Genomic DNA, 20,389 nt, shown 5'->3' with positions numbered 1-20,389 from the left:
ATTGAACGGGGTTGGGGTGGGGGTGGGGAGAAGCACCTTCAGAGTTTGTATTCCGGTTTCCAAAAATGGAGAAGAGTCAGAAATGGAGTTGAAGGAGTGCGTTTCGGGGTGAATTGAGGTTTTGGTTACCCAACCCTTCAATAAAATACTGGTTGGGCACTCAGCTTTCTCTTTGATGACCGAATCAGCTTCTGTACTCGGGGAAATCCCAGGCGGGGCCCTCTAGCATCTGGGTTCTCTTTTTCCTGCTCTGCAACCCTTACCAAGTTCCCAGCGCCCTCCTCTGATCCCCGCTTGGCACAAGGCAGGCACAAGGCAGGATCCACGGGCTCCGATCTAGGCCCGCCTCGGGGCTACAGCCACCAGATAGAGCTTGTGCGAAAGGTGGCCGCGCAGGCGGGGGTGGGGGGTTTGTCTCTGCCACCAGGTGTGCGGACCGAGGTCTGGCACAAGCCACTGCGTGGAAGCGCGCACATAGAGTGGGCGTTCCTGCGTCCGGGAAGGCCCGGCAACGGGCTGCACCGACCTCCCCTTCAGTCACTTCCCAGTCCAGGGCCGAGAGGGCGCAGCGGCTCGACCGCCCTCAGCGGGCACCCCAGGTAGGTCAGCCGGTTCCCGCCGGCGCGCTCCGCCGCGCGGTCTCTCTGCGCTCCTCCCCGGGCCTGCGGGCAGGGGCGGAGGGGACCCCGGGTTCCCACTCGGTGCACCTGTGCCCCCAGCCGGGAGGCTCAGATTGCGGCGGGGAGGCAGCGGATTCTGGACGCTTGTGCTTCCCGCAGCTTGGGTCTCTGTGCAGCCTCGTGCTTGAATAGGGACAGCAGCGACATCAACGGAGGCCGAGCTGCGGGCGGTACCGGGGAGAAGCAGGGGCACCCAGAAAGGGAAGCGGGCGAGGCAGAGATACCCCTAGCCACTGAGGAGTCTGAGGACGCTGTCCTCCAGGAGTGGTCACGGGTAGCCTCGGAGCCAGCGTGGACGGTGGTCCTGGCTCTGCCAGTTATCCAAGTTACGTTTTGCCGTCGCAGCTGACGGAGTGGCTCAGAGGGAAAGTAACCAGGGGCACGTGAATGCTGTCACCTAGCCATTGCGAGTGACCGCTAGCGTTCTCCGGGATTTGTGTCTGCGATCGTGATTACTTTAGATGGGATTTCAGTCACTAGGGCGCTGAAGTGGGCAAGGTGCCAAGGTTCGTTCCAGGGGGTGGTCCAGGACCCTCCCTTACTGTTTTAGTCAGCGTTTTCGTCGCTGTGACCAAAAGAACGGACAAGAACAGTGTAGAGGAGGAAAAGTTTATTGGCCGGCTCTTAGCCGGCCGATGCTGTGCGTCAGAAGCGTGGCAGAACATCACCCGCAGAAGGGTGTGGAGGAGGAAAACAGCTCAGGACATGGCAATCAGGAAGCAGAGAGAGCATCTGCTCATCGGGGACAAAACATAAGCCCTCAAGGTACGACCCCAGTGACCTACCTCCTCCAGCCAGAAGGTATCTGCCTATAGTCAATCCATTCAAGTCAATGCACTGATTAGGTTAAGGATCTCATAACCCAATCATTTCACTTCTAAACTTTCTTGCATTGCCTCACATATGAGCTTTTGGGGGGACACTTTATATGTAAACTATAAGACCTCCTAACAGGGAGTCTGGCCTCTGCACTGTGGAGTGCTTCATGCCCCCTCTGCATTCTTTGATTCTTAGAGTATCTTGAGTTGGGTCTCTCTTGAAAAACCACCTTAGAGCATTTAAACAGTTGTTCTTTAAATAAGAACACTATGAAGTTCCTCTTACAACTTCTTCAACTTCTGAACATGAAAACAAGTGTTTGAAAGTGTTAGAACTTGCAAACCAGAAAGGTGTTTTGTTGATTTTATTGTTTAAGAAAAGAGAAAGTGTTCTGGGTGTTAACAACTCAATCTGCTGCGGATTCCCCCACCCCCCTTTTCCTTCATTGGTAGGTAGGGTGACCTGGCTTGAAAGAGACCATTTTTTTTTTTAAAAAAGGAAGCACAAAGATCTTGACTTAATGAAAAATGACATTCATCAATATTTTAAGTTTCTTCCTGTTCCAAGTAAAGAACAGATGAATCTTAAACTTTTTACAACATCCCCATCTTACAGAAGTTGCCAGAAGTTTACAGCATGTTTTGGAAGTTTCTAAGCTATCAGTTAATTTTCTCTTATTATTTCATTTATAAACTAACAGGAAGAAAAAAAATCTAATGATAAAAATCACCTCCAAATTTAAGAGAAGGAAAAAAAAGATAGAGACAAGGGAACATGAAAAAGGTGGGACTAAAAAGCATAGTGTAATGACTTATATCCCAACAAACCATTAATTAATTAATTAATTCTATTGAATAAAAGGACTATATGTTGTAATCCTCAGACTAATTGTGAGAACAGAATTAAAAACTACAAGCCAACAGTCATGCGTGTTCATAAAAGACATGTTTTAGAAAGATACTAAAAGGTTTAAAGTGAAAGCATGCCACTAATTATCCAAAGAAAAATGTGCCGCTATATTAATTTCAGATAAAATAGACATTAAGCCAAAGAAAGAATATTTCACTGGGATAAAAGTTTCACTGAGAAGAGATACAAATTCTGAGTTGATAAGCACTTACAACATGACATTTAAAAAAAATGGAGCCAAAGTGACAGAACTATAAGGAACCAGACAAATCTAGGCATGGTGGGAAGTTATATCTCTACTGATATAAAAAGCAGAGAAAAGGTCAGAAAGGATAAAGAAAATGTGCAAACTGTATGCCAACTAATTGGAAAAGCTATAATAAATGGATAGATTTATGGACACATACATCCTATCTTGATTGACTAACGAAGAAATAGAAATCCAAATAGACCAATATCGAGTAATAAGATTGAATCAGTAATAAAGCCTCCCATCAAAGAAAGACCTAAGAGCTGATGGCTTCACTGCTGAATTCTACCAGACACTTAAGAAGTAATGCCAATTCTTTCCAAACTACTCCAAAAAATTGAAGAGCATGTAATGCTTCCAAACTCATTCTATCATCACCCTGATACCAAAACCAGACAAGGACCTGACAAAACAAGAAAACCACCATTCCTGATGAATGTGGATGCAAAAATTCTCATCAAAATACTAGCAAGCTAAATTTAATACATGAAAAAGGAGTATCCTTTTTAATGATCAAGTGGTTTGGATGAATCCCAGGACTTGAGAATGGCTCAACATAGGCAAATCAATAAATGCAATACATTGTGTTAACAGAAAGAATTCAAAAACCATATGGTCATTTCAACAGATGCAGAAAAAGCATCTGATAAAATTCCTTTTATGATAAAAACTCAATAAATTAGGAGTAGAAGGAATGCACCTCAACACAATAATAGTCATTTATGACAAACTCACAGGTAACATCATCCTAAATGGGGAATGATCGAAAGCCTTTCCTCTAATATCTGGAAGAAGATAAGAATGTCCACTTTCATCATTTTTATTCAGCATAGTACTAGAAGTCCTAACCAGAACAGTCAGTCAAGAGAAAGAAATAAAGATAACCCAAATTACAAAGGAGGTAGTAAAACTTTCCCTGTTTGCAAACAACATAATCTTATATATAGAAAAATCCTAAAAATTATACTTACAAAACCTGTTAGAAATAATAAATTCAGAAAAGTTACAGGATATAAAATCAACAGGAAAAATTATTAACATTTGTATTTGCCAATAGTGAACTATCTGAAAAAGAAATCTAGAAAGCAATCCTATTAAAAATAGATAAAGTCCCCATGAAACATAGTGCTGTGTTTTAGATATTAGGTGTCCCCCAAAAACCTCATGTGTTAATGAAAGAATGTTCAGAGGTGAAATGATTAGATTATGAGAACTGTTACCTCATCAGTGGATTCAGCCACTTGATGGACTAGTAATTTGGTAACTGTAGGCAGGTAAGTTATGGCTAGAGGAAGTAGGTTGCTGGGGTGGCCTTTGGGTGTTATATTTTGTCCCTGGCTTCTTGTATACTCTTCTCTCTTTCTTTCTCTCTCCTTCCTGGCTCATGAATTGAGCAGGTTCCCTCTGCCATGCTCTTCTGCCTCACCTTAGGTTCAGAGCAACGGGGTTGCCTACCACCGGCTGAACCTCTCAAGCTGTGATCTCAAAATAAATTTTTCCTCCTCTAGGTTCTTAGCAATGAAAAACTGGCTAATACAGAAATTGGCACTCAGAAATGAGTTCCTTGCTGAGAGTAATTTGATCATGTGGTTCAGAAGCCTTTGGAACTGGTTTGTGGGAGGAGTTTGCAAAATTTTGGAGACACAAGCTAGAGAAGCCTTAGTATGTTGTGAGCAGAGCTTAATGCAGGATTCTGGTGGGAGCCAAAAGATCCGACTGCCCATAGGAATACAGACAGTAAAGACTGTGCACATGAAGTTTCAGAGGGCAATGAGGACTCAGTTGGGAATTGGACTAGAAGCTTTTAATGTTATTTTCTGGCAAATAACTTGTCTACATTTCCCCCATGTCTGAGACTTTGTGTGATGCCAAATTTAAAGGTGATGGATTAATTAATGTGGCACAGGAAATTTTTAATGCAAAACAGCACTCAGGCAGTGACATGGGCATTGCTATCATTTTTAGCCAGGTTTATTGTGATAATTTGAAGCAAAAAACAAGAGAATAAAAAATTTTAAGATCTGCAGTTTGGCCAGAAAAAGACATGTAAAACAGGCCAAGGAAAGTGTGGTTGATGAAGAGATTACCACCACTAAAGATAAATACTTTGCCTAGAGACAATGGGATAGATGTATTGAGGGTATCAGGAATCAGCAAGACCATACCATGGCAGATTCAAGGGTGTAAAAGTGAAAACTTGTTTAAAAAGAAAACATGGAGGCACACTGATGTGTAGAAAATTGTTTCTCAAGGAAATTGTTTTGCATGGGTCAGCTGCTCAGACATTAAGAGGCCACTGCAACCATGGTGCAAGGGGGCCTGGTTACTGCTCAAGCTGGAGGCCGACCTTGGCATCATCCACATGGTACTGGTTCTGTAGGAATGCAGGATGCTAGTGTTAAGGGGTCATGGAGGCTTTTTACCAAGATTTCAAATGAAGGCCTGGCATGTTGGCAAAGTATGGCAGGGTTGGAATCCCTCTAGGCAGCCCCTGAGAAGATGATGTAAGAAGATGTGAAAGGTCAAGCTGAACCTGGAATGGAGACCCCTGCAATTAAAAGATGCCAATAATGTGGACCATCTGCCAATAGGTTGGCCTAGCAGAGCCAGGCCAAGACATGCTATGTGGGATGCAGCCAGCATTTAGGGGCAGGGCTTCCCAAGCCCTTTAGAACACACATCTTGCCACCACATACCCCAGATGCCAGACCTGGAGCTATAGGACTTATTTGACCAGATGGGTTTTGATTTTGTTTTGGTCCCCTCCCTTCTTTCTGTGCTTCTGTTCTTCCATTGTGGAGTGGAAATGTTTACTTTGTGCCACTATGTGCTGGGTATGTGTAACTTGCTTTTGATCTTTACAGAGGTTCATAGTTTGCCTGTGAGTCTAAGATGAGACTTTGGACTTGGACTTTTGAACAATGCTGGAACTATAAGACTATGGGGACTCTTAGAGGTAGAATAAATGCATTTTGCATTGCAACATTTTGGGGCCAAGAGTGGAATGTTATGGTTTGGATATGAGGTATCCCCCCAAAAAACTCATGTGTTCATGCAGGAATACTTGGAGGTGAAATTATGAGGTTATGAGAGTTGTTACCTCATTAATGGATTAATCTATTTGATGGATAAATAATTTGAATGGGCCAAGTAGGTGGTAACTGTAGGCTGATGGGATGTGGCTAGAGAAAGTAGGTCACTGAGATCATACCTTTGTGGATTATATTTTGTCTCTGACTCCTTGCACTTTTCTCTCCTCTCCTTCCTGGATGCCATGAACTGAACAGCTTTCCTGTGCCTTTTGCAGTGATGTTCTGCTTCACCTTAAGCTCACAGCAATGGAGTCTGCTCACTATGGACTGAGCCTCTGAAACTGTGAGCCCCAAATATCCTCTGCCTCACACACACTAGGCAAGTGCTTCACCACTGAGCTACAACTCCAGCCCCCAACTAATTTTTGACAAAAGCACCAAAAACAATCACTCAGGCAAAAACTCTCTCTTCCATGAACAGTACTAGGAAAATGGATATCCAGATGGAAGAATGAAAGTTAACCCATCCCCCTACATAGAAAAATAAACTCAAAATGTTTTGAAGACTTAAATATAAAACCAAAAAATAGAAAACTATTATAAAACATTAGAGAAGTATTCCTGGATATTGATATGAGCAAGAATTTTTTTTGGTTAAGAATTAAGACAGGGCTGGGGATGTGGCTCAAGCGGTAGCGCGCTGGCCTGGCATGCGTGGGCCGTTGGGTTCCATCCTCAGCACCACATACAAATAAAATAAAGATGTTGTGTCCACCGAAAACTAAAAAAAAAAAAAATAAATAAATAAAGAATCAAGACAGTAAAAGCAAAGTAAGGATTACATCAAACTGAAAACTAAAAACCTGATCTCCTAGGGGAAAAAAAAAAAAAAGAGTACAATAATGATAACTGGAGGCTAGGAAAGGTTAGGGGGAGTGGGCACAGAGGGCAGCTCGATAACAGGAGCCCAAGGCCAGTTAGTAGGGGAATAGGTTCTATTGCTCTACAGCACAGTAAGGAGACTACAGTTTACAGCTTATTATTATTTTTTGGTACTGGGGATTGAACCTAGGGGTATTTTACCACTGAGCCACATCCCCAGTCCCTTTTTATGCTTTTTATTTTTATTTATTTATTTGGGGGGGGGTACCAGGAATTAAACTCAGGGACACTCAATCACTGAGCCACATTCCCAGCCCTACTTTGTATTTTATTTAGAGAGATAGTCTCACTGAGTTGCGTAGCACCTTGCTTTTGCTGAGGCTGGCTTTGAACTCATTATCCTCCTGCCTCAGTCTCCTAAGCCACTGGGATTACAAATGTGCACCACCATGTCCGGCTATGGTTTTTTGACGCAGGGTCTCACAAAGTTGCTTAGGGCCTCACTAAATTGCTGAAACTGACCTTTAACTCATGATTCTTCTGCCTCAGCCTCCTGAGTCACTGGGATTATAAGCATGCACCACCATGCCTGACTCTTATTATGTAGTTTATAAAAAAACTAGAAAAAAGGAGTTTGTAGACTCCAAACACAAAGAAATAACTAATGTTTAAGGAGATGGAGATGCTAATTACCCTCATTTGATCATTACATGTTGCACACATGTATCAAATGATCAGCTGTACCCCACAAATATGTAAATGACTCTGTTACAATGAAAAATAAATAAAAAACCAAGATTCTGTACAAAGAAGGAAACAACAGAGTGAAGAGTCAGCCTACAGAATGGGAGAAAATATTTGTGAACTGTGCATATGACAAGGGGTTAATATCCAGAATACATAAGGATTTAAAGCAACAACAAAAACAAATTATTAAAATATGGGCAAAAGGCATGAATTGAATTCTCTAAAGATAACATACAACTGACCAACAGATATATGAAAAATTGCTGAACATCATTAATTATCAGGGTAATGCAACTCAAACCCACAGTGAGAGATCACTTCACCCCAGTTAGAATAGCAGTTACCAAAAAGACAACAAAAAGCCAGGCTCTCAATCCCAGAGACTCAGGAGTGTGAGGCAGGAGGATCACAAGTTCAAGGCCAGCCTTGGCAACTTAGTGAGACTCTGTATTGAAATAAAATAAAGAGGGCTGGGGGTATGGCTTAGTGGTGGTGAGCCTCTGGGTTCAATCCCCAGAATTGCAATAAAGGAAAATAAATGATGGAGTAGATGAATATATAAAGAAAATGGTGTATATACACACACACACATACATATACATACATACTATTTGGCCATAAAAAGGAAGAACATGGATGACATAAGAGAAATAAGCCAGGCACAGAAAGGCAGATACTAAATGTTGTAATTGTGGAATCTAAAAAAGATGATCTCATAGAAATACCCAGTGAAATAGGGGTTTGCGGAGACTGAGGAGGGTGGGCAGCTGGGAAGGGTGGGGAGATGGTCAATGAGGATAAAATAAGATAGGGGAATACGCTCTGCTGTTCATAGGGGGACTGTAGTTAACAATGTTATACTGTATATTTTAAAATAACTAGAAGAGAGGATTTTGAATAGTTTCATCACAAGGGATGATCAATGTTGGAGGCAGTTAATATACCAAATATCCTGATTTGATTGTTAGTATACATGTGTGGAATATGTTTGATCATCAGTGTACACTGTTCCCCATAAGTACATATGATTATCATGTATCAGTAAAGAAGAGAAGATATGAACAGCATGGTTAATGTAGTTGATTCGATGGACCAGTATAAATATTGTTCCAACAGCTGCCAAAATCACAGAACATACACAAATCCTGGACTACAGAACAAAGTGCAACACATTTTAAAGGATTTAAATCATTCTGAGTATGTTTTTTTCCTTGCCATAATGCAACTAAAGTAGAGAACAACAACAAAGACTGCCCCTCCCCCCCAAAAAAGAAAAAAAAGCCCATATGTTGGGAAATTAGTACCCACATTTCTATATAAACGATGGGATATAAAAGAATCAGAATAGAAATTAGAAAATGTTTTAAAATGAGTTTTGAATAAACTACATAAAGAAACATGTCAAATTCAGCAAAACTATTGCTTCAATGATAATTTCTAACCTTAAGTGCATGTACTGAAATTGAATAATGGCCGACAGTTAATGACCAAACAAGAAATTAGAGAAAGAATAGTTAAATAAATCCAGAGAAAGTAGAAGGGAGGAAGTGGTAACAGAACAGTGGAAAATAATGAAATAGAAAGTAGATAATCTGTGAACTCAGAACTGAAAATGTTAATAAAAAATGGAAGACAATCAAGAAAAAAAAAAGCAGGCACAAATAAAATTCGTGAAAGAATAAAACAGAGGACTTCATTTCATTAAATAAAATAAGCTGGAGGCCATTAGCTGGAGACTGTCTCTGTACTTTGTGTTCCTGCATAACAAACTGCAAATTAACTTAGTACATATACAGACCCAAACCTAACTCAGTAGTTTATTTTTTATTTTTATTTTTGTGGTACCAGGAATTGAACCCAGGGGTGCTTTACCACTGAGCCAAATCCCCAGTCCTTTTCTATATTTTATTTAGTGACAGGGTCTTGCTGAGTTGCTTAGGTCCTCACTATATTGCTGAGGCTGGCTTTAAACTCCCTATCCTCCTGCCTCAGCCTCCCAAGACACTGGGATTACATGTGAACTCCACTATCCCCAGCTAGAAGTCATTTTTGGTAACAAATAGCTATTTTAGCCACTCTCAAACAGCCAGCCTTCAGCCAGTCACAGGTAGCTGAATGATTAGACAGGCCCGTAGAAGACGAATACCTCATCACATTGTGTCCAGAAAGTGGCCTGGCTGTAGCCAGTCCAATCAGATGGTTCCCCTACTTTGCTTCTGTATTCAGCCTATAAAACCTCACTGCTCGCACTAAACTTCCCCTGAACCCCGGTTCCAAGCATGGCATGAACTATTCTTTGCTTAAGATACATCCCAATTTGTCTCATTTTTTTAAACACCTTAAATCCTTTAGACATTAAAATAATAAAAATATTATAAATAATAAAATTGAAAATTTATGAAAGAATAGAAAGTCTTTGAAAAATACAACTTACCGAAAATAAGAGGAAGAAAATCTGAATAGTTCTGTAGTTGTTAAGTAAATTTATCCTGGGTCACAAAACAAAACATACAAACAACAAAACTTCCCGCCTGGCGACACTGGTGAATTCTACCAGGTGAGAATGTCAGGAGAAAGGAAATTGACAGGGCAAATTTGTTTCTGAATATAGATATAAAAGTTCTAAACAAAATATTACTAAGTAAAATCCAGCAATATATGAAAAGGATAATACATCTTGTCTAACTTGGGTTTATTTTTTAAAGTCGTATTATCTTAACGCTTTAAAATTCACCAGTGCAATCACTACAGTTTATTAACAGAACAAAGACATTGAATCATGTCTCAATAGGTAACTCAGCAACTTGTCAGAGAGTCTGTCTCAAAGTAAAAATTAAAAAAGGGCTGGGGATGTAGCTCTGTGGTAGAGTGCCCCTGGGTTCAGTCTTAGTACTGCAAGAAAAAAAAAAAAGTGAAGAAATGTTTGGAAGTGATAGATATGTTTATCTTTGGAAGTGATAGATATATTTATCACATGGATTGTGGTGAGGGTACCATGAATGTGTACTTGTGTCTAAGCTCACCAAATTGTGCACATTAATTATTTACAGTTTTTAATACTAATTATACCTCAATAAAACTGATAATAAAATGAAAATCCAGAATAAATATGCATGGTGTGACCCATTTATCTAAACAGACGAGGGGATTCAAAGCAATGGTATTAGTGTGAGCATAAAAATTCTGTCTCCAACAGCAATTAAATTCTCTATAACTATAAACTGTATAACCCGGATCCTTATGACAGCTTAGATTCTGTGAATGTGGGAAGTTCTTTCCATAAAATGTTTTGTATTTGGGGTTAAATATTTTTTTACAAAATGTGTAGAGTTAGTTCATGAACAAATACCGACAAAGGCACCCAGATGCAAGGATTAGGGGCACTGAACGTAGCTAGGGAGGATGTAGGGCCCAGGAAGTGGGCAGAGAGAAAACTGTTGGATTCCTGGCTGAAACTAAAACAGCAGTTGTGTGCAAACAGGTTTATTTCCTCTCTATTCATCTGAACAACACACCCAGGCTTGAACATTGCTTTCTGAACCTCTCTGCAGGAAGAGAAGGTTCTGATGGTTTGAGTGTCGCTCAACTCAGCAAGGTACTTTGCTCAGCCTGGTACTCCCAACATCCCTCCTGCCTGAAAGTAGTAGGTGCAGGCAGGGTTGGTGACCATGAAACCTTTTTCTTTTGGTCAAAGAGCATGCTATTTCTAGAGCTCCATCCAGTGAACAGTTGTCCATGAGAGCAGTAGTTTGGTTCTATGAGTTCTTTATGTGCCGGGTATTAAGGAAGGGGAGAAGCATGCTTAAAGCTAAGAGGGTTTCCAATTCAGGAAGAGGTGATGGAAAGTGGCTATGGTGAGCCTAGCTCATTTCTTACTTTCTTTCTTTTTTAAAAAATGTGTGTGTGTGTGTGTGTGTGTGTGTGTGTGTGTGTATGTATACACACACACAGTAGATGGACACAATACCTTTATTTTATTTATTTATTTTTACATGGTGCTGAGGATTGAACATAGTGCCTCTCATGTGCCAAGCAAGCGCTCCACCATTGGGCCACAACCCCAACCCCCTAGCTCTCTTCTTAAACTGCTTGCTTGATCATGCCCCCGTTCCTTTATTTGCTTATAATCCATTTTTATTGAGGCCTGTTCCACATTCCCACATGGTAGTGAAGCCAGATTTAAAGTTAGGTAGTCAGTGTAGTTAGGTAAATCGGGTCTAATATTGAGTGAAATCTAAAATGGAGACCATGATGACAACTCATGGAACGTTAATGAAGTCCCGAAAAGGCCCTAGGCCAAAGTCCACCTCAAAGAAATGTTAATGAACAGCCCCCAGCAAAAAGGTGCTGACTCAGAAGTCCTTCCTGACCAGATTACTTCTTTGGCCCACCTGTGTCCCACCCCTCGGGCCTTCCCACCTACATTCCATCACTGAAAGAACTATAAAAAGGGGAGATAACATCCCTTCCACGGATTCCACCTCTTGGGTCCCCTTCTTCCTCCGGGAGAAGTCTTTTCTGCTGTCCTTTAATAAACTTCTAATTTCTACTCTGACCTTGCCTCGGCGTGCTTCTTTGGTGTTATTCTTCAACATTGGGGAAGCAAGGACTCGTCACTGGTCAACAGCGGTAACAGTAGTACTTTAAGTCTGAGCAGTGGCCAAATACCTGTTTGTGCTGCTGTATGTATCAGGGAATTCATTTCTCATCCTCATTCATATGTTCCATTTGCCTTCCTGTTATTTCCTCTGTGTGTGTATGTGAGAGAGAGAGAGGTGGGGGGGGACTGTGAGATGCTTGATAAAGCATTTCTCAAGAATCAGTTATGTTGTCAGACACAATCACTCATTGGAACCGCTTTTATTTGTAGGTGCAATCCTGGACAATGCCACGGGCTTTGTGGACAGTGTGGGCCTTGGGGGCCATGATCCTCCTCTCCAAGGAAGGGTCTCCAGATCCGGCTCCTCTGTCTTGCAACCCCACTGGCATCTGTGATGGCCGCTCCAGATCTTTCAGCTCCATTCCCTCAGGGCTCACAGCAGCCATGAGAGGGCTTGACCTGTCCAACAATGAGATCACCTATATCGGCCAAGCTGATCTGCAGAGGTGTGTCAACCTCCGGGCTCTGATGCTGAAGTCCAATGGGATCAGCACAATTCAGGAAGATGCCTTTTCTTCCCTAAGCCATCTGGAACATTTGGATTTATCTGATAATCAGTTATCCAATCTATCGTCTTCCTGGTTTAGGCCCCTTTCCTCCTTGAAAATTTTAAACTTACTGGGAAATCCTTACAAAACACTTGGGGAAACATCTCTTTTTTCTCACCTCCCAAATTTGCGAATCCTGAGGGTAGGAAATAGTTACACCTTCACTGGGATTCAGAGAATAGATTTTGTTGGACTCACCTTTCTGGAAGAACTTGAGATCATTGCATCTAGTCTCCAGAGTTATGAGCCCCAAAGTTTGAAGTCAATTCAGAACATCAGTCATCTGATCCTTCATATGAAGCAACCTATGTTACTGGTGAAGATTTTTGTAGATCTTTTAAGTTCAGTGGAATCTTTTGAACTGAGAGATACAGACTTGACCATGTTCCACTTTTCGGGGCTATCCGTCAGTGAAACGAATCCAGTGATTAAAAAGTTCACATTTAGAAATGTAGACATGACCGATCAAAGTTTTAATGACCTTGTGAAACTGTTGAGTTATGCTTCTGAGTTGTTGGAGGTAGAGTTTGATGACTGTACTCTTAATGGAGTTGGTGATTTTCATGTATCTGAGCTCGAGAAAATTAAAATTCCAGGTAAAGTGGAAACACTCACTATACGGAAGTTGCATATCCCAAAGTTCTACTTATTTAATGATCTGAGCACAGTGTATTCAATCACTGAAAGAATTAAAAAAATCACAGTGGAGAACAGTAAGGTTTTTCTGGTTCCTTGTTTATTTTCACAACATTTAAAATCATTAGAACACTTAGATCTCAGTGAAAATCTGATGGTTGAAGAATACTTGAAAAATTCAGCCTGTGAGGATGGCTGGCCCTCCCTGCAGACCTTAATTTTAAGGCAAAATCACTTGACATCATTAGAAAAAACTGGAGAGATTTTGCTGACTCTGAAAAACTTGACCAACCTTGATGTCAGTAAGAACAGTTTTCATTCTATGCCTGAAGCTTGTCAGTGGCCACAAAAGATGAAATATTTGAACTTGTCCAGCACACGGATACACCGTGTAACCAACTGCATTCCCAGGACCCTGGAAATTTTAGATGTCAGCAATAATAATCTCAATTCATTTTCTTTAATTTTACCTCAACTCAAAGAACTTTATATTTCTAGAAATAAGCTGAAGATTCTTCCAGATGCTTCTTCCTTACCCATGTTACTAGTCATGAATATCAGCAGGAATACCATAAATACTTTCTCTAAGGAGCAACTTGATTCGTTTCACAGACTGAAGACTCTGGAGGCTGGTGGCAACAACTTCATCTGCTCCTGTGAATTCCTGTCCTTCACTCAGCAGCAGCCAGCTCTGGCCCAGGTGCTGGTGGACTGGCCAGACAGCTACCTGTGTGACTCTCCCTCCCACGTGCGCGGCCAGCGGGTGCTCGACGTCCGGCTCTCCGCCTCCGAGTGCCACCGGGTGGCGCTGGTGTCTGGCGTGTGCTGTGCCCTCTTCCTGTTGATCCTGCTCACGGGGGGCCTGTGCCACCGCTTCCACGGTGTGTGGTACCTGAAGATGATGTGGGCCTGGCTCCAGGCCAAAAGGAAGCCCCGGAAGGCGCCGTGCAGGGACATCTGCTACGACGCGTTCGTCTCCTACAGCGAGCGGGACTCCCACTGGGTGGAGAACCTCCTGGTGCAGGAGCTGGAGAACTGGGAGCCGCCCTTCAAGCTGTGTCTGCACAAGCGGGACTTCGTCCCTGGCAAGTGGATCATCGACAACATCATCGACTGCATCGAGAAGAGCCACAAAACCGTGTTCGTGCTTTCGGAGAACTTCGTGAGGAGCGAGTGGTGCAAGTATGAGCTGGACTTCTCCCACTTCCGCCTCTTTGATGAGAACGACGACGCGGCCATTCTTGTCCTGCTGGAGCCCATTGAGAAGAAGGCCATCCCCCAGCGCTTCTGTAAGCTGCGGAAGATCATGAACACCAAAACCTACCTGGAGTGGCCCCGGGAGGAAGCTCAGCAGGAAGGCTTTTGGATAAACCTAAGAACTGCAATAAAATCTTAGGTTCCTGGATCACAGTCTGGCTGAGTGGTGGTCTTCAGTTGGTGTCACTTAGTTCATTCTGACATAATTGCATTCACGGGAATGTTCTATTATTTGAGGACTTGTTCACTAAAACTACTTAAACTGCAAATTTTATCTAGAGTGCTGTTGTATAAAAACGGTTACCAGATTAGAAAAAAAAAAGTCTTTAAAAATTCTATAATATCATCATGACCCAGTTCCATTACTGGGTATCCGAATGATCCATGGCAATTGGCTCAGTTCATCAGCAAATGGCACAGATGCACTAAAGGTGTCAAATGGTTGTCTCAGGTGGGCTGGCTTGTTGTGAAGCCATTCAGGGGTGGCCACAGGGAGCATTCTCCGTGCCACCCCCTCTCATCTCTCTGTACAGTTGATCTCAAGAGCAGCAAGAAGTGTTTGAGGACACTAGACTAGACTTGATGCTCTTCCTACAAAAGGGCTGTGTGTCCCCGTTCAATTTTTCAGCATACAAAATATCCTGAGGGTGCAGTTTCATTGTGAATGGGGTTTACATTCTTGGGAATTTAACAGATTTCTCCAGCCATATTTACTTGAAAGAGAATGTCTAATACAGGAGTCAATAAATTATGTCTTACCGTGAAAGCAAAACTATTGAGACAATAAAATGCTTAGTTTTGAGGAAGCTGAAGGAAGTCTCCCACATGGGACCCTGAACTTCCTCAGCCTTTGACCACCTGCAAATTTTCCTCCCTCACATGCCACATGCTGCTTTTTTGTTCTTTGAAAGTCTTTTTTTTTTTTTTTTGGTATCCTACCATGGATGGAAAAGTGGGGTGATTAACAACCAAGGCACATCCACAGTCTTCTTTATATTTTATTTAGAGATAGGGTCTTGATAAGTTTCTTAGGGTCTCCCTGCTGAGGCTGGCTTTGAACTTGTCATCTTTCTGTCTCAGCCTTCCAAGCCACTGGAATTACAAATGTGTGCCACTGCTCCCGGTTTATTTGAAAGTCATGTTTCTAATATGAAAAAAAAGAGAGAGCTTTCCTTTTAAAATTTTTCCTTCTGAAAATTTTTAAACAACCCATGTGAGCTGAACAGATTTTTAAATAACTATATACCTAACGGTTCTTTATCATGACTCAGAAACAGTTCAGTCAACAATAATTTGATGATCATGCTAGCATATATCAATTTCTATAATCAAGATTTAATAACACATTAAATTCGGATGAGCACTCTTTGCTAAGAGCTCGTTTCTGATTCTGTGCAGCTTTCTTCTTTGCTGGGAACTGTGTTTGAAAGGGAGTGAACCACCTTCGACCCCTGCTCAAATCTCAACCAGACTAGGCTTATGTGGTTAATTGGGTTCTGGAGTGAGACGAGATCTGGGTTGGCAGATGTATAACCTTGGACAAGTCACCTGGCCTGATTCAAAATGTTTTCTTGTCCTCAAAATAGGGACAATCACCTGCACCTGCTAGGTTTGGAACGCAGCACTGAGTGTAATCCACAGAGCACATGCTCTTTGGTACCCTTGCTTCTGGAGGGTGTGAGGAGGGCAAGGGTTCCAAGCCTGCGAGAATGAGAATCATTTTGCCTGATGTGATATGGCAGCAATGCCTGGTGTAGATGTGAGCTATTATAATTTTTCAGGAAGGGATACATTTCTTTATAAAATTATAGGTTTAAGTGGATTTTTTTTTCTATCATCAGGACTAGCAGGGATAAAAGGAACCCTGCTGTTCACAAAATTACCCAAAGGAAATAAGTTCATTCAGTATGTATCAGGTGTTAATCTTGGAGAACTCACATAGTGCTTCTCATACCAAGTCCCAGGAGAGTGTGGAAAAGGAAACACACCAGCCTAAGGGGAAAAAAGGGTAGGTTTAGGCCAGGTGTGGTGGCATATGCCTGTAATCCCAGTGGCTCAGGAGGTCGAGACAGGAGAATTGTGAGTTCAAAGCCAGCCTCAGCAACAGCAAGGCACTAAGCAGCTCAGTGAGACCCTGTCTCTAAATAAAATACAAAATAGGGCTGGGGATGTGGCTCAGTGGTCGAATGTCTCCAAGTTCAATACCCAGGACCAAAAAAAAAAAAAAAAAAGTGTGTGTGGGGGGTAGGTTCAGCAGAAGGAAACCCCAACAGCAATGAATTTTCTGCTTTTCTTTCCCACTGCCTATACTAAGCACCATGTTGATTATTGTGAGAACCAGAGATACATTGACTTGATTTATATATTTAGCTTTAAGAATTTGAACAGCAGCCAGGCGGGGTGGCACGTGTGGCCTGCAATCCCAGCAGCTCTGAAGGCTGAGGCAGGAGAATTGCAAATTTGATGCCATCCTCAGCCCTAAGCAACTTAGTGAGGCCCTCCCTTAAGAAAAAAAAATTTTTTTTGAATACCAATAGAAATAGCCTCAAAGTTTATTGATAGACTTAAGATTACCCTTAAAATAATCTTTATAATTTTTTATTACAATGTTGAACACCACTGAAAAATTTTTAGAAAAGATAATATATAAAAATAGGAATCAGCTCTTATTCCATCACCTTAGTATATATAACCACTGGTAACTAGTATATAGCTCTCCAATCTTTATCAATGCAGGTGTACATAGTACTTCACAAAATTGAGATTAGACTGTAAATACTTACAGTTTATAAAGAAAATGGCATATTCTTTTTTTTTATTGTTTACTGATTGCTACATTTTGCACATTGAATGTCCCCTGAAGTGTCAGGTGTTGACAGTTTGATCACCAGCCAGTGGCACTACTGGGAGGTGGTAGGACTTTTAGGAGATGGGGCTTAGTGGAATGTAGGTGGGTTATTGAAGGTAAGTCCCTGAAGGGGATATTGGGACTCTGACTCCTCCTCTTCCTCTTTCTTTCTCCTTCCTGGTTCCCATGAAGTGGGCACCTTTCTCGGGCATGAGCTTCCTGCCGTGATTTACTGCCCACCACAGACCCCAAAGCAATGGGGCCAAGTAACCAGGGACTAAAACCTCCAAAACTGTGAGCTAAAATAAACCTTTCCTCTTTTTAACTTGCTGATCTCAGGTACTCGCTTCAGTCATGGAAAGCTGACTAGTTTAGTGGTTATCTGACATTTCTGAACTGCAAGGACCATTTTGAACTCCATGAAGAGAAATATTGCTTTAGCTGCCCAGAATTTTAAGGTTCCAGAAGCTACCCTCATGCAGCTGTCCAAAAAGGGCAAGCAGCAAATACATCAGAGATCAGTGTATGGGACCCTTTTTTGGAACAAAAACTAATTTTTCAGATGCAAGATCTTTTATTTGTCAATGGACTGTAAGCTCAAAAAACTTGGTTTATCTCTTTATCCCTTGAATATGCCTAGTATAAATATTGAAGCATTGAATTATTGAACTATGTGCTGAGTAGGGAAATGAATTGTGATTAAATCTAGTAACCTGGATGGTGATGCCCATATGATAATGAAGCACTGGGCAGTTTGAAGAAGGAAAATTACCAACAGGTGGAAATCATCATGTGAGTTCTCTTGATGACAGAACTTTTTTTAAAAAAAATGTTTTTTATTTTAATTGACATTTAATAATTGTACATTTATGGGGGCCAACGTGATATTTCAATATGTGTATACCATGTGCAATGATCATATCAGCGTATAATTGGCATACCCATCACCTAAATATTTATTATTTCTCTGTTAGGGGCATTTAAAATCTCCCTTATTAACTACTTTTAAATATGCAACAAATTGTGGTTAACCATGGTTATCCTACTGTGCCACAGAACAGAAGTCATTGCTCTCTTCCAACTGCACCTCCTTACCTGCTCACCAGCCTCTCTCCATCCCTCCCTCCTCCACACCCTTCCCAGCCACTGTTCTCTTTGCTTCTATGAGATCAACATTTTATGTGTGGGTAGTGCTAGGAATTGAACCCAGGGCCTTGCACATACCAGGCAAGCACCTATCAAGCTGTTCCCCTAGTTTCAGGAGATCAACTTTTTAGCTTCCATATATTAGTGAGAACATGTGGTATTTGTCTTTGTCTTCCTGACTCACTTCACTGAACATAATATTCTTCAGTTCTGTTCATTTTGCTGCAAAGGACAGAATTTCATTTTTTTTTTGTGGCTGAATACTAATGCATCGTATATATTCCCCACATTTTCTTTATCCATTTATCCATCAATTGACATGTTGTTTGATTCTACCTCTTGTCTATTGTGAAGAATGCTGTAGTAAATTTGGGAGTGCACATATCTCTTCAACACACTGATTTTGTTTCCTTTGGATATATGCCCAGTTGTGGGATTACTATATCAGATGGAAGTTTTATTTCTAGTTTTTTGAGAGGAAACCATCATTTTTAACAACTGAGTACTATCCCTCTCTATGAGTAGGCCATCATTTAATCAGTTCTATAGCACTGGACACTTGTTTGAAATTTGGGGGAGGGATTAAATTTTTTATTATGGAGATATTCATACATAATGGTAGAATAGTGTAATTCTGTGAACACACTGATGACAGAACTTTGAATAACACTAAGTCACTGTCAATATTTAGACAAGGAAAATAATAATTAATGTATTCCTTCCTACTTCATGCAGGTGTGATGCAGAAGGTGTCCTCAAGTGCTGCAGAATAGGGATCTAGTGTTCTAGACTGTTTAAAAAATAACAGTAATTTGAACAATTTTGGGGTTCCAGCATATGATTCTTAGGTTAATTCTTTCTGTTTTCCCCTATTCAGTTAATTTTGTTCTCTCCTGTCAAATTGACCCATTCTTTCAGAAAAGCGTTTACTTTTACTAAGTGCCTGTTACATGCTGGGCACTGTGTAAGTGCTGGGGATACAGTAGGGAACAAGACAGAATTCCCTGCCTTCGTGGAATAAAAGTATGATATGATTTCAGGTATGAAAAAGATAACAGCAGAGTACAGAAATAGGATGATGGCATATGTCTGTTATGTTTTGGATTTGGTATGTCCCCCCAAAGCTCAGGGGTTGAAGACATGGTCCCCAGTGCAGTAATGTGCAGAAGTGGTGATTTCAGGAAGGGATTGGACCATGAGGCCTCTAACCTCATCAGTGGATTAATCCATTTGGTGGATTAATAACTTGAAGAGACTAGTGGGAAGAGGTGGAAAATGTCAGAAGGTCGGGCATGGTTAGAGGAAGTATGTCACTTGGGGGTGTGAAAATCGGGACTTTATCTTGTCCCTGGCTCTTCCTCTCTTTCTGCTTCCTGGTTTTCATAAGAAGAATACCATGTCCATGCCCTTCCACCATGGCCTGCTTCACCTCAGGCCCAATGCAAGGAGCCAGCCAACCACAGACTGAACACACTGAGATTCTGAGCTAAAATAAATCTTTTTGAACTTCAAGTTGTTTGGGTTGCACATTTTATGTGTCACAGGAACACATAAGCTAACACGCTGTCCTCGTGTATGTGTGCATTTGCGTGTGTGAGTGTGCATACGGTGAGTAACACTAAAGCAGAGTGACTCTTTCCCCTTCAGTGCGTGCTAGGGTGGGTGCAGTGCACTCGGCAGCCCCGAGGACCCCAGAGTAGCTGTGGCCCACTGAGTAAGTGTGACACCCGATATAGCAGACTTCAGGAGTCCCACCTTCTGTCCAAGTGCTTTGTGGGTGTAGTGCCTCCACATGATGATAGCACACTGAGTAGAAAGACAAAATCCTTAAACTGCAGATAACCGAAAAGTTCTACTTTCTCTGAAGATACTGAACTGATGATATTATTATAACGAATTATAACTCCATGCTCTATGTGACAAGTACTTTGAAAACCCTTGAAACCCTTTTCAGGTGAGACCATTCTCAGCCAAA

The 20,389-nt window shown here is 41.5% G+C and overlaps 1 protein-coding gene across 1 annotated transcript; it reads left to right on the top strand.

Annotated features, from left to right (window-relative positions):
- Positions 1–258: 258 nt before the first annotated feature.
- Tlr2 (toll like receptor 2) lies at positions 259–19,926 on the top strand. Its single transcript, XM_027926569.3, has 2 exons — positions 259–599; positions 12,190–19,926. The coding sequence occupies exon 2, from the start codon at positions 12,205–12,207 to the stop codon at positions 14,557–14,559; it is 2,355 nt and encodes a 784-aa protein (XP_027782370.2). The 5' UTR covers positions 259–599; positions 12,190–12,204; the 3' UTR covers positions 14,560–19,926.
- Positions 19,927–20,389: the final 463 nt, after the last annotated feature.

The sequence above is a fragment of the Marmota flaviventris genome, chromosome 7, assembly GCF_047511675.1.
Source record: "Marmota flaviventris isolate mMarFla1 chromosome 7, mMarFla1.hap1, whole genome shotgun sequence".
Lineage (NCBI taxonomy): Eukaryota > Metazoa > Chordata > Mammalia > Rodentia > Sciuridae > Marmota > Marmota flaviventris.
The sequence above is the reverse complement of the archived record's forward strand: the minus strand, read 5'-3'. Positions and strand labels throughout refer to the sequence as shown.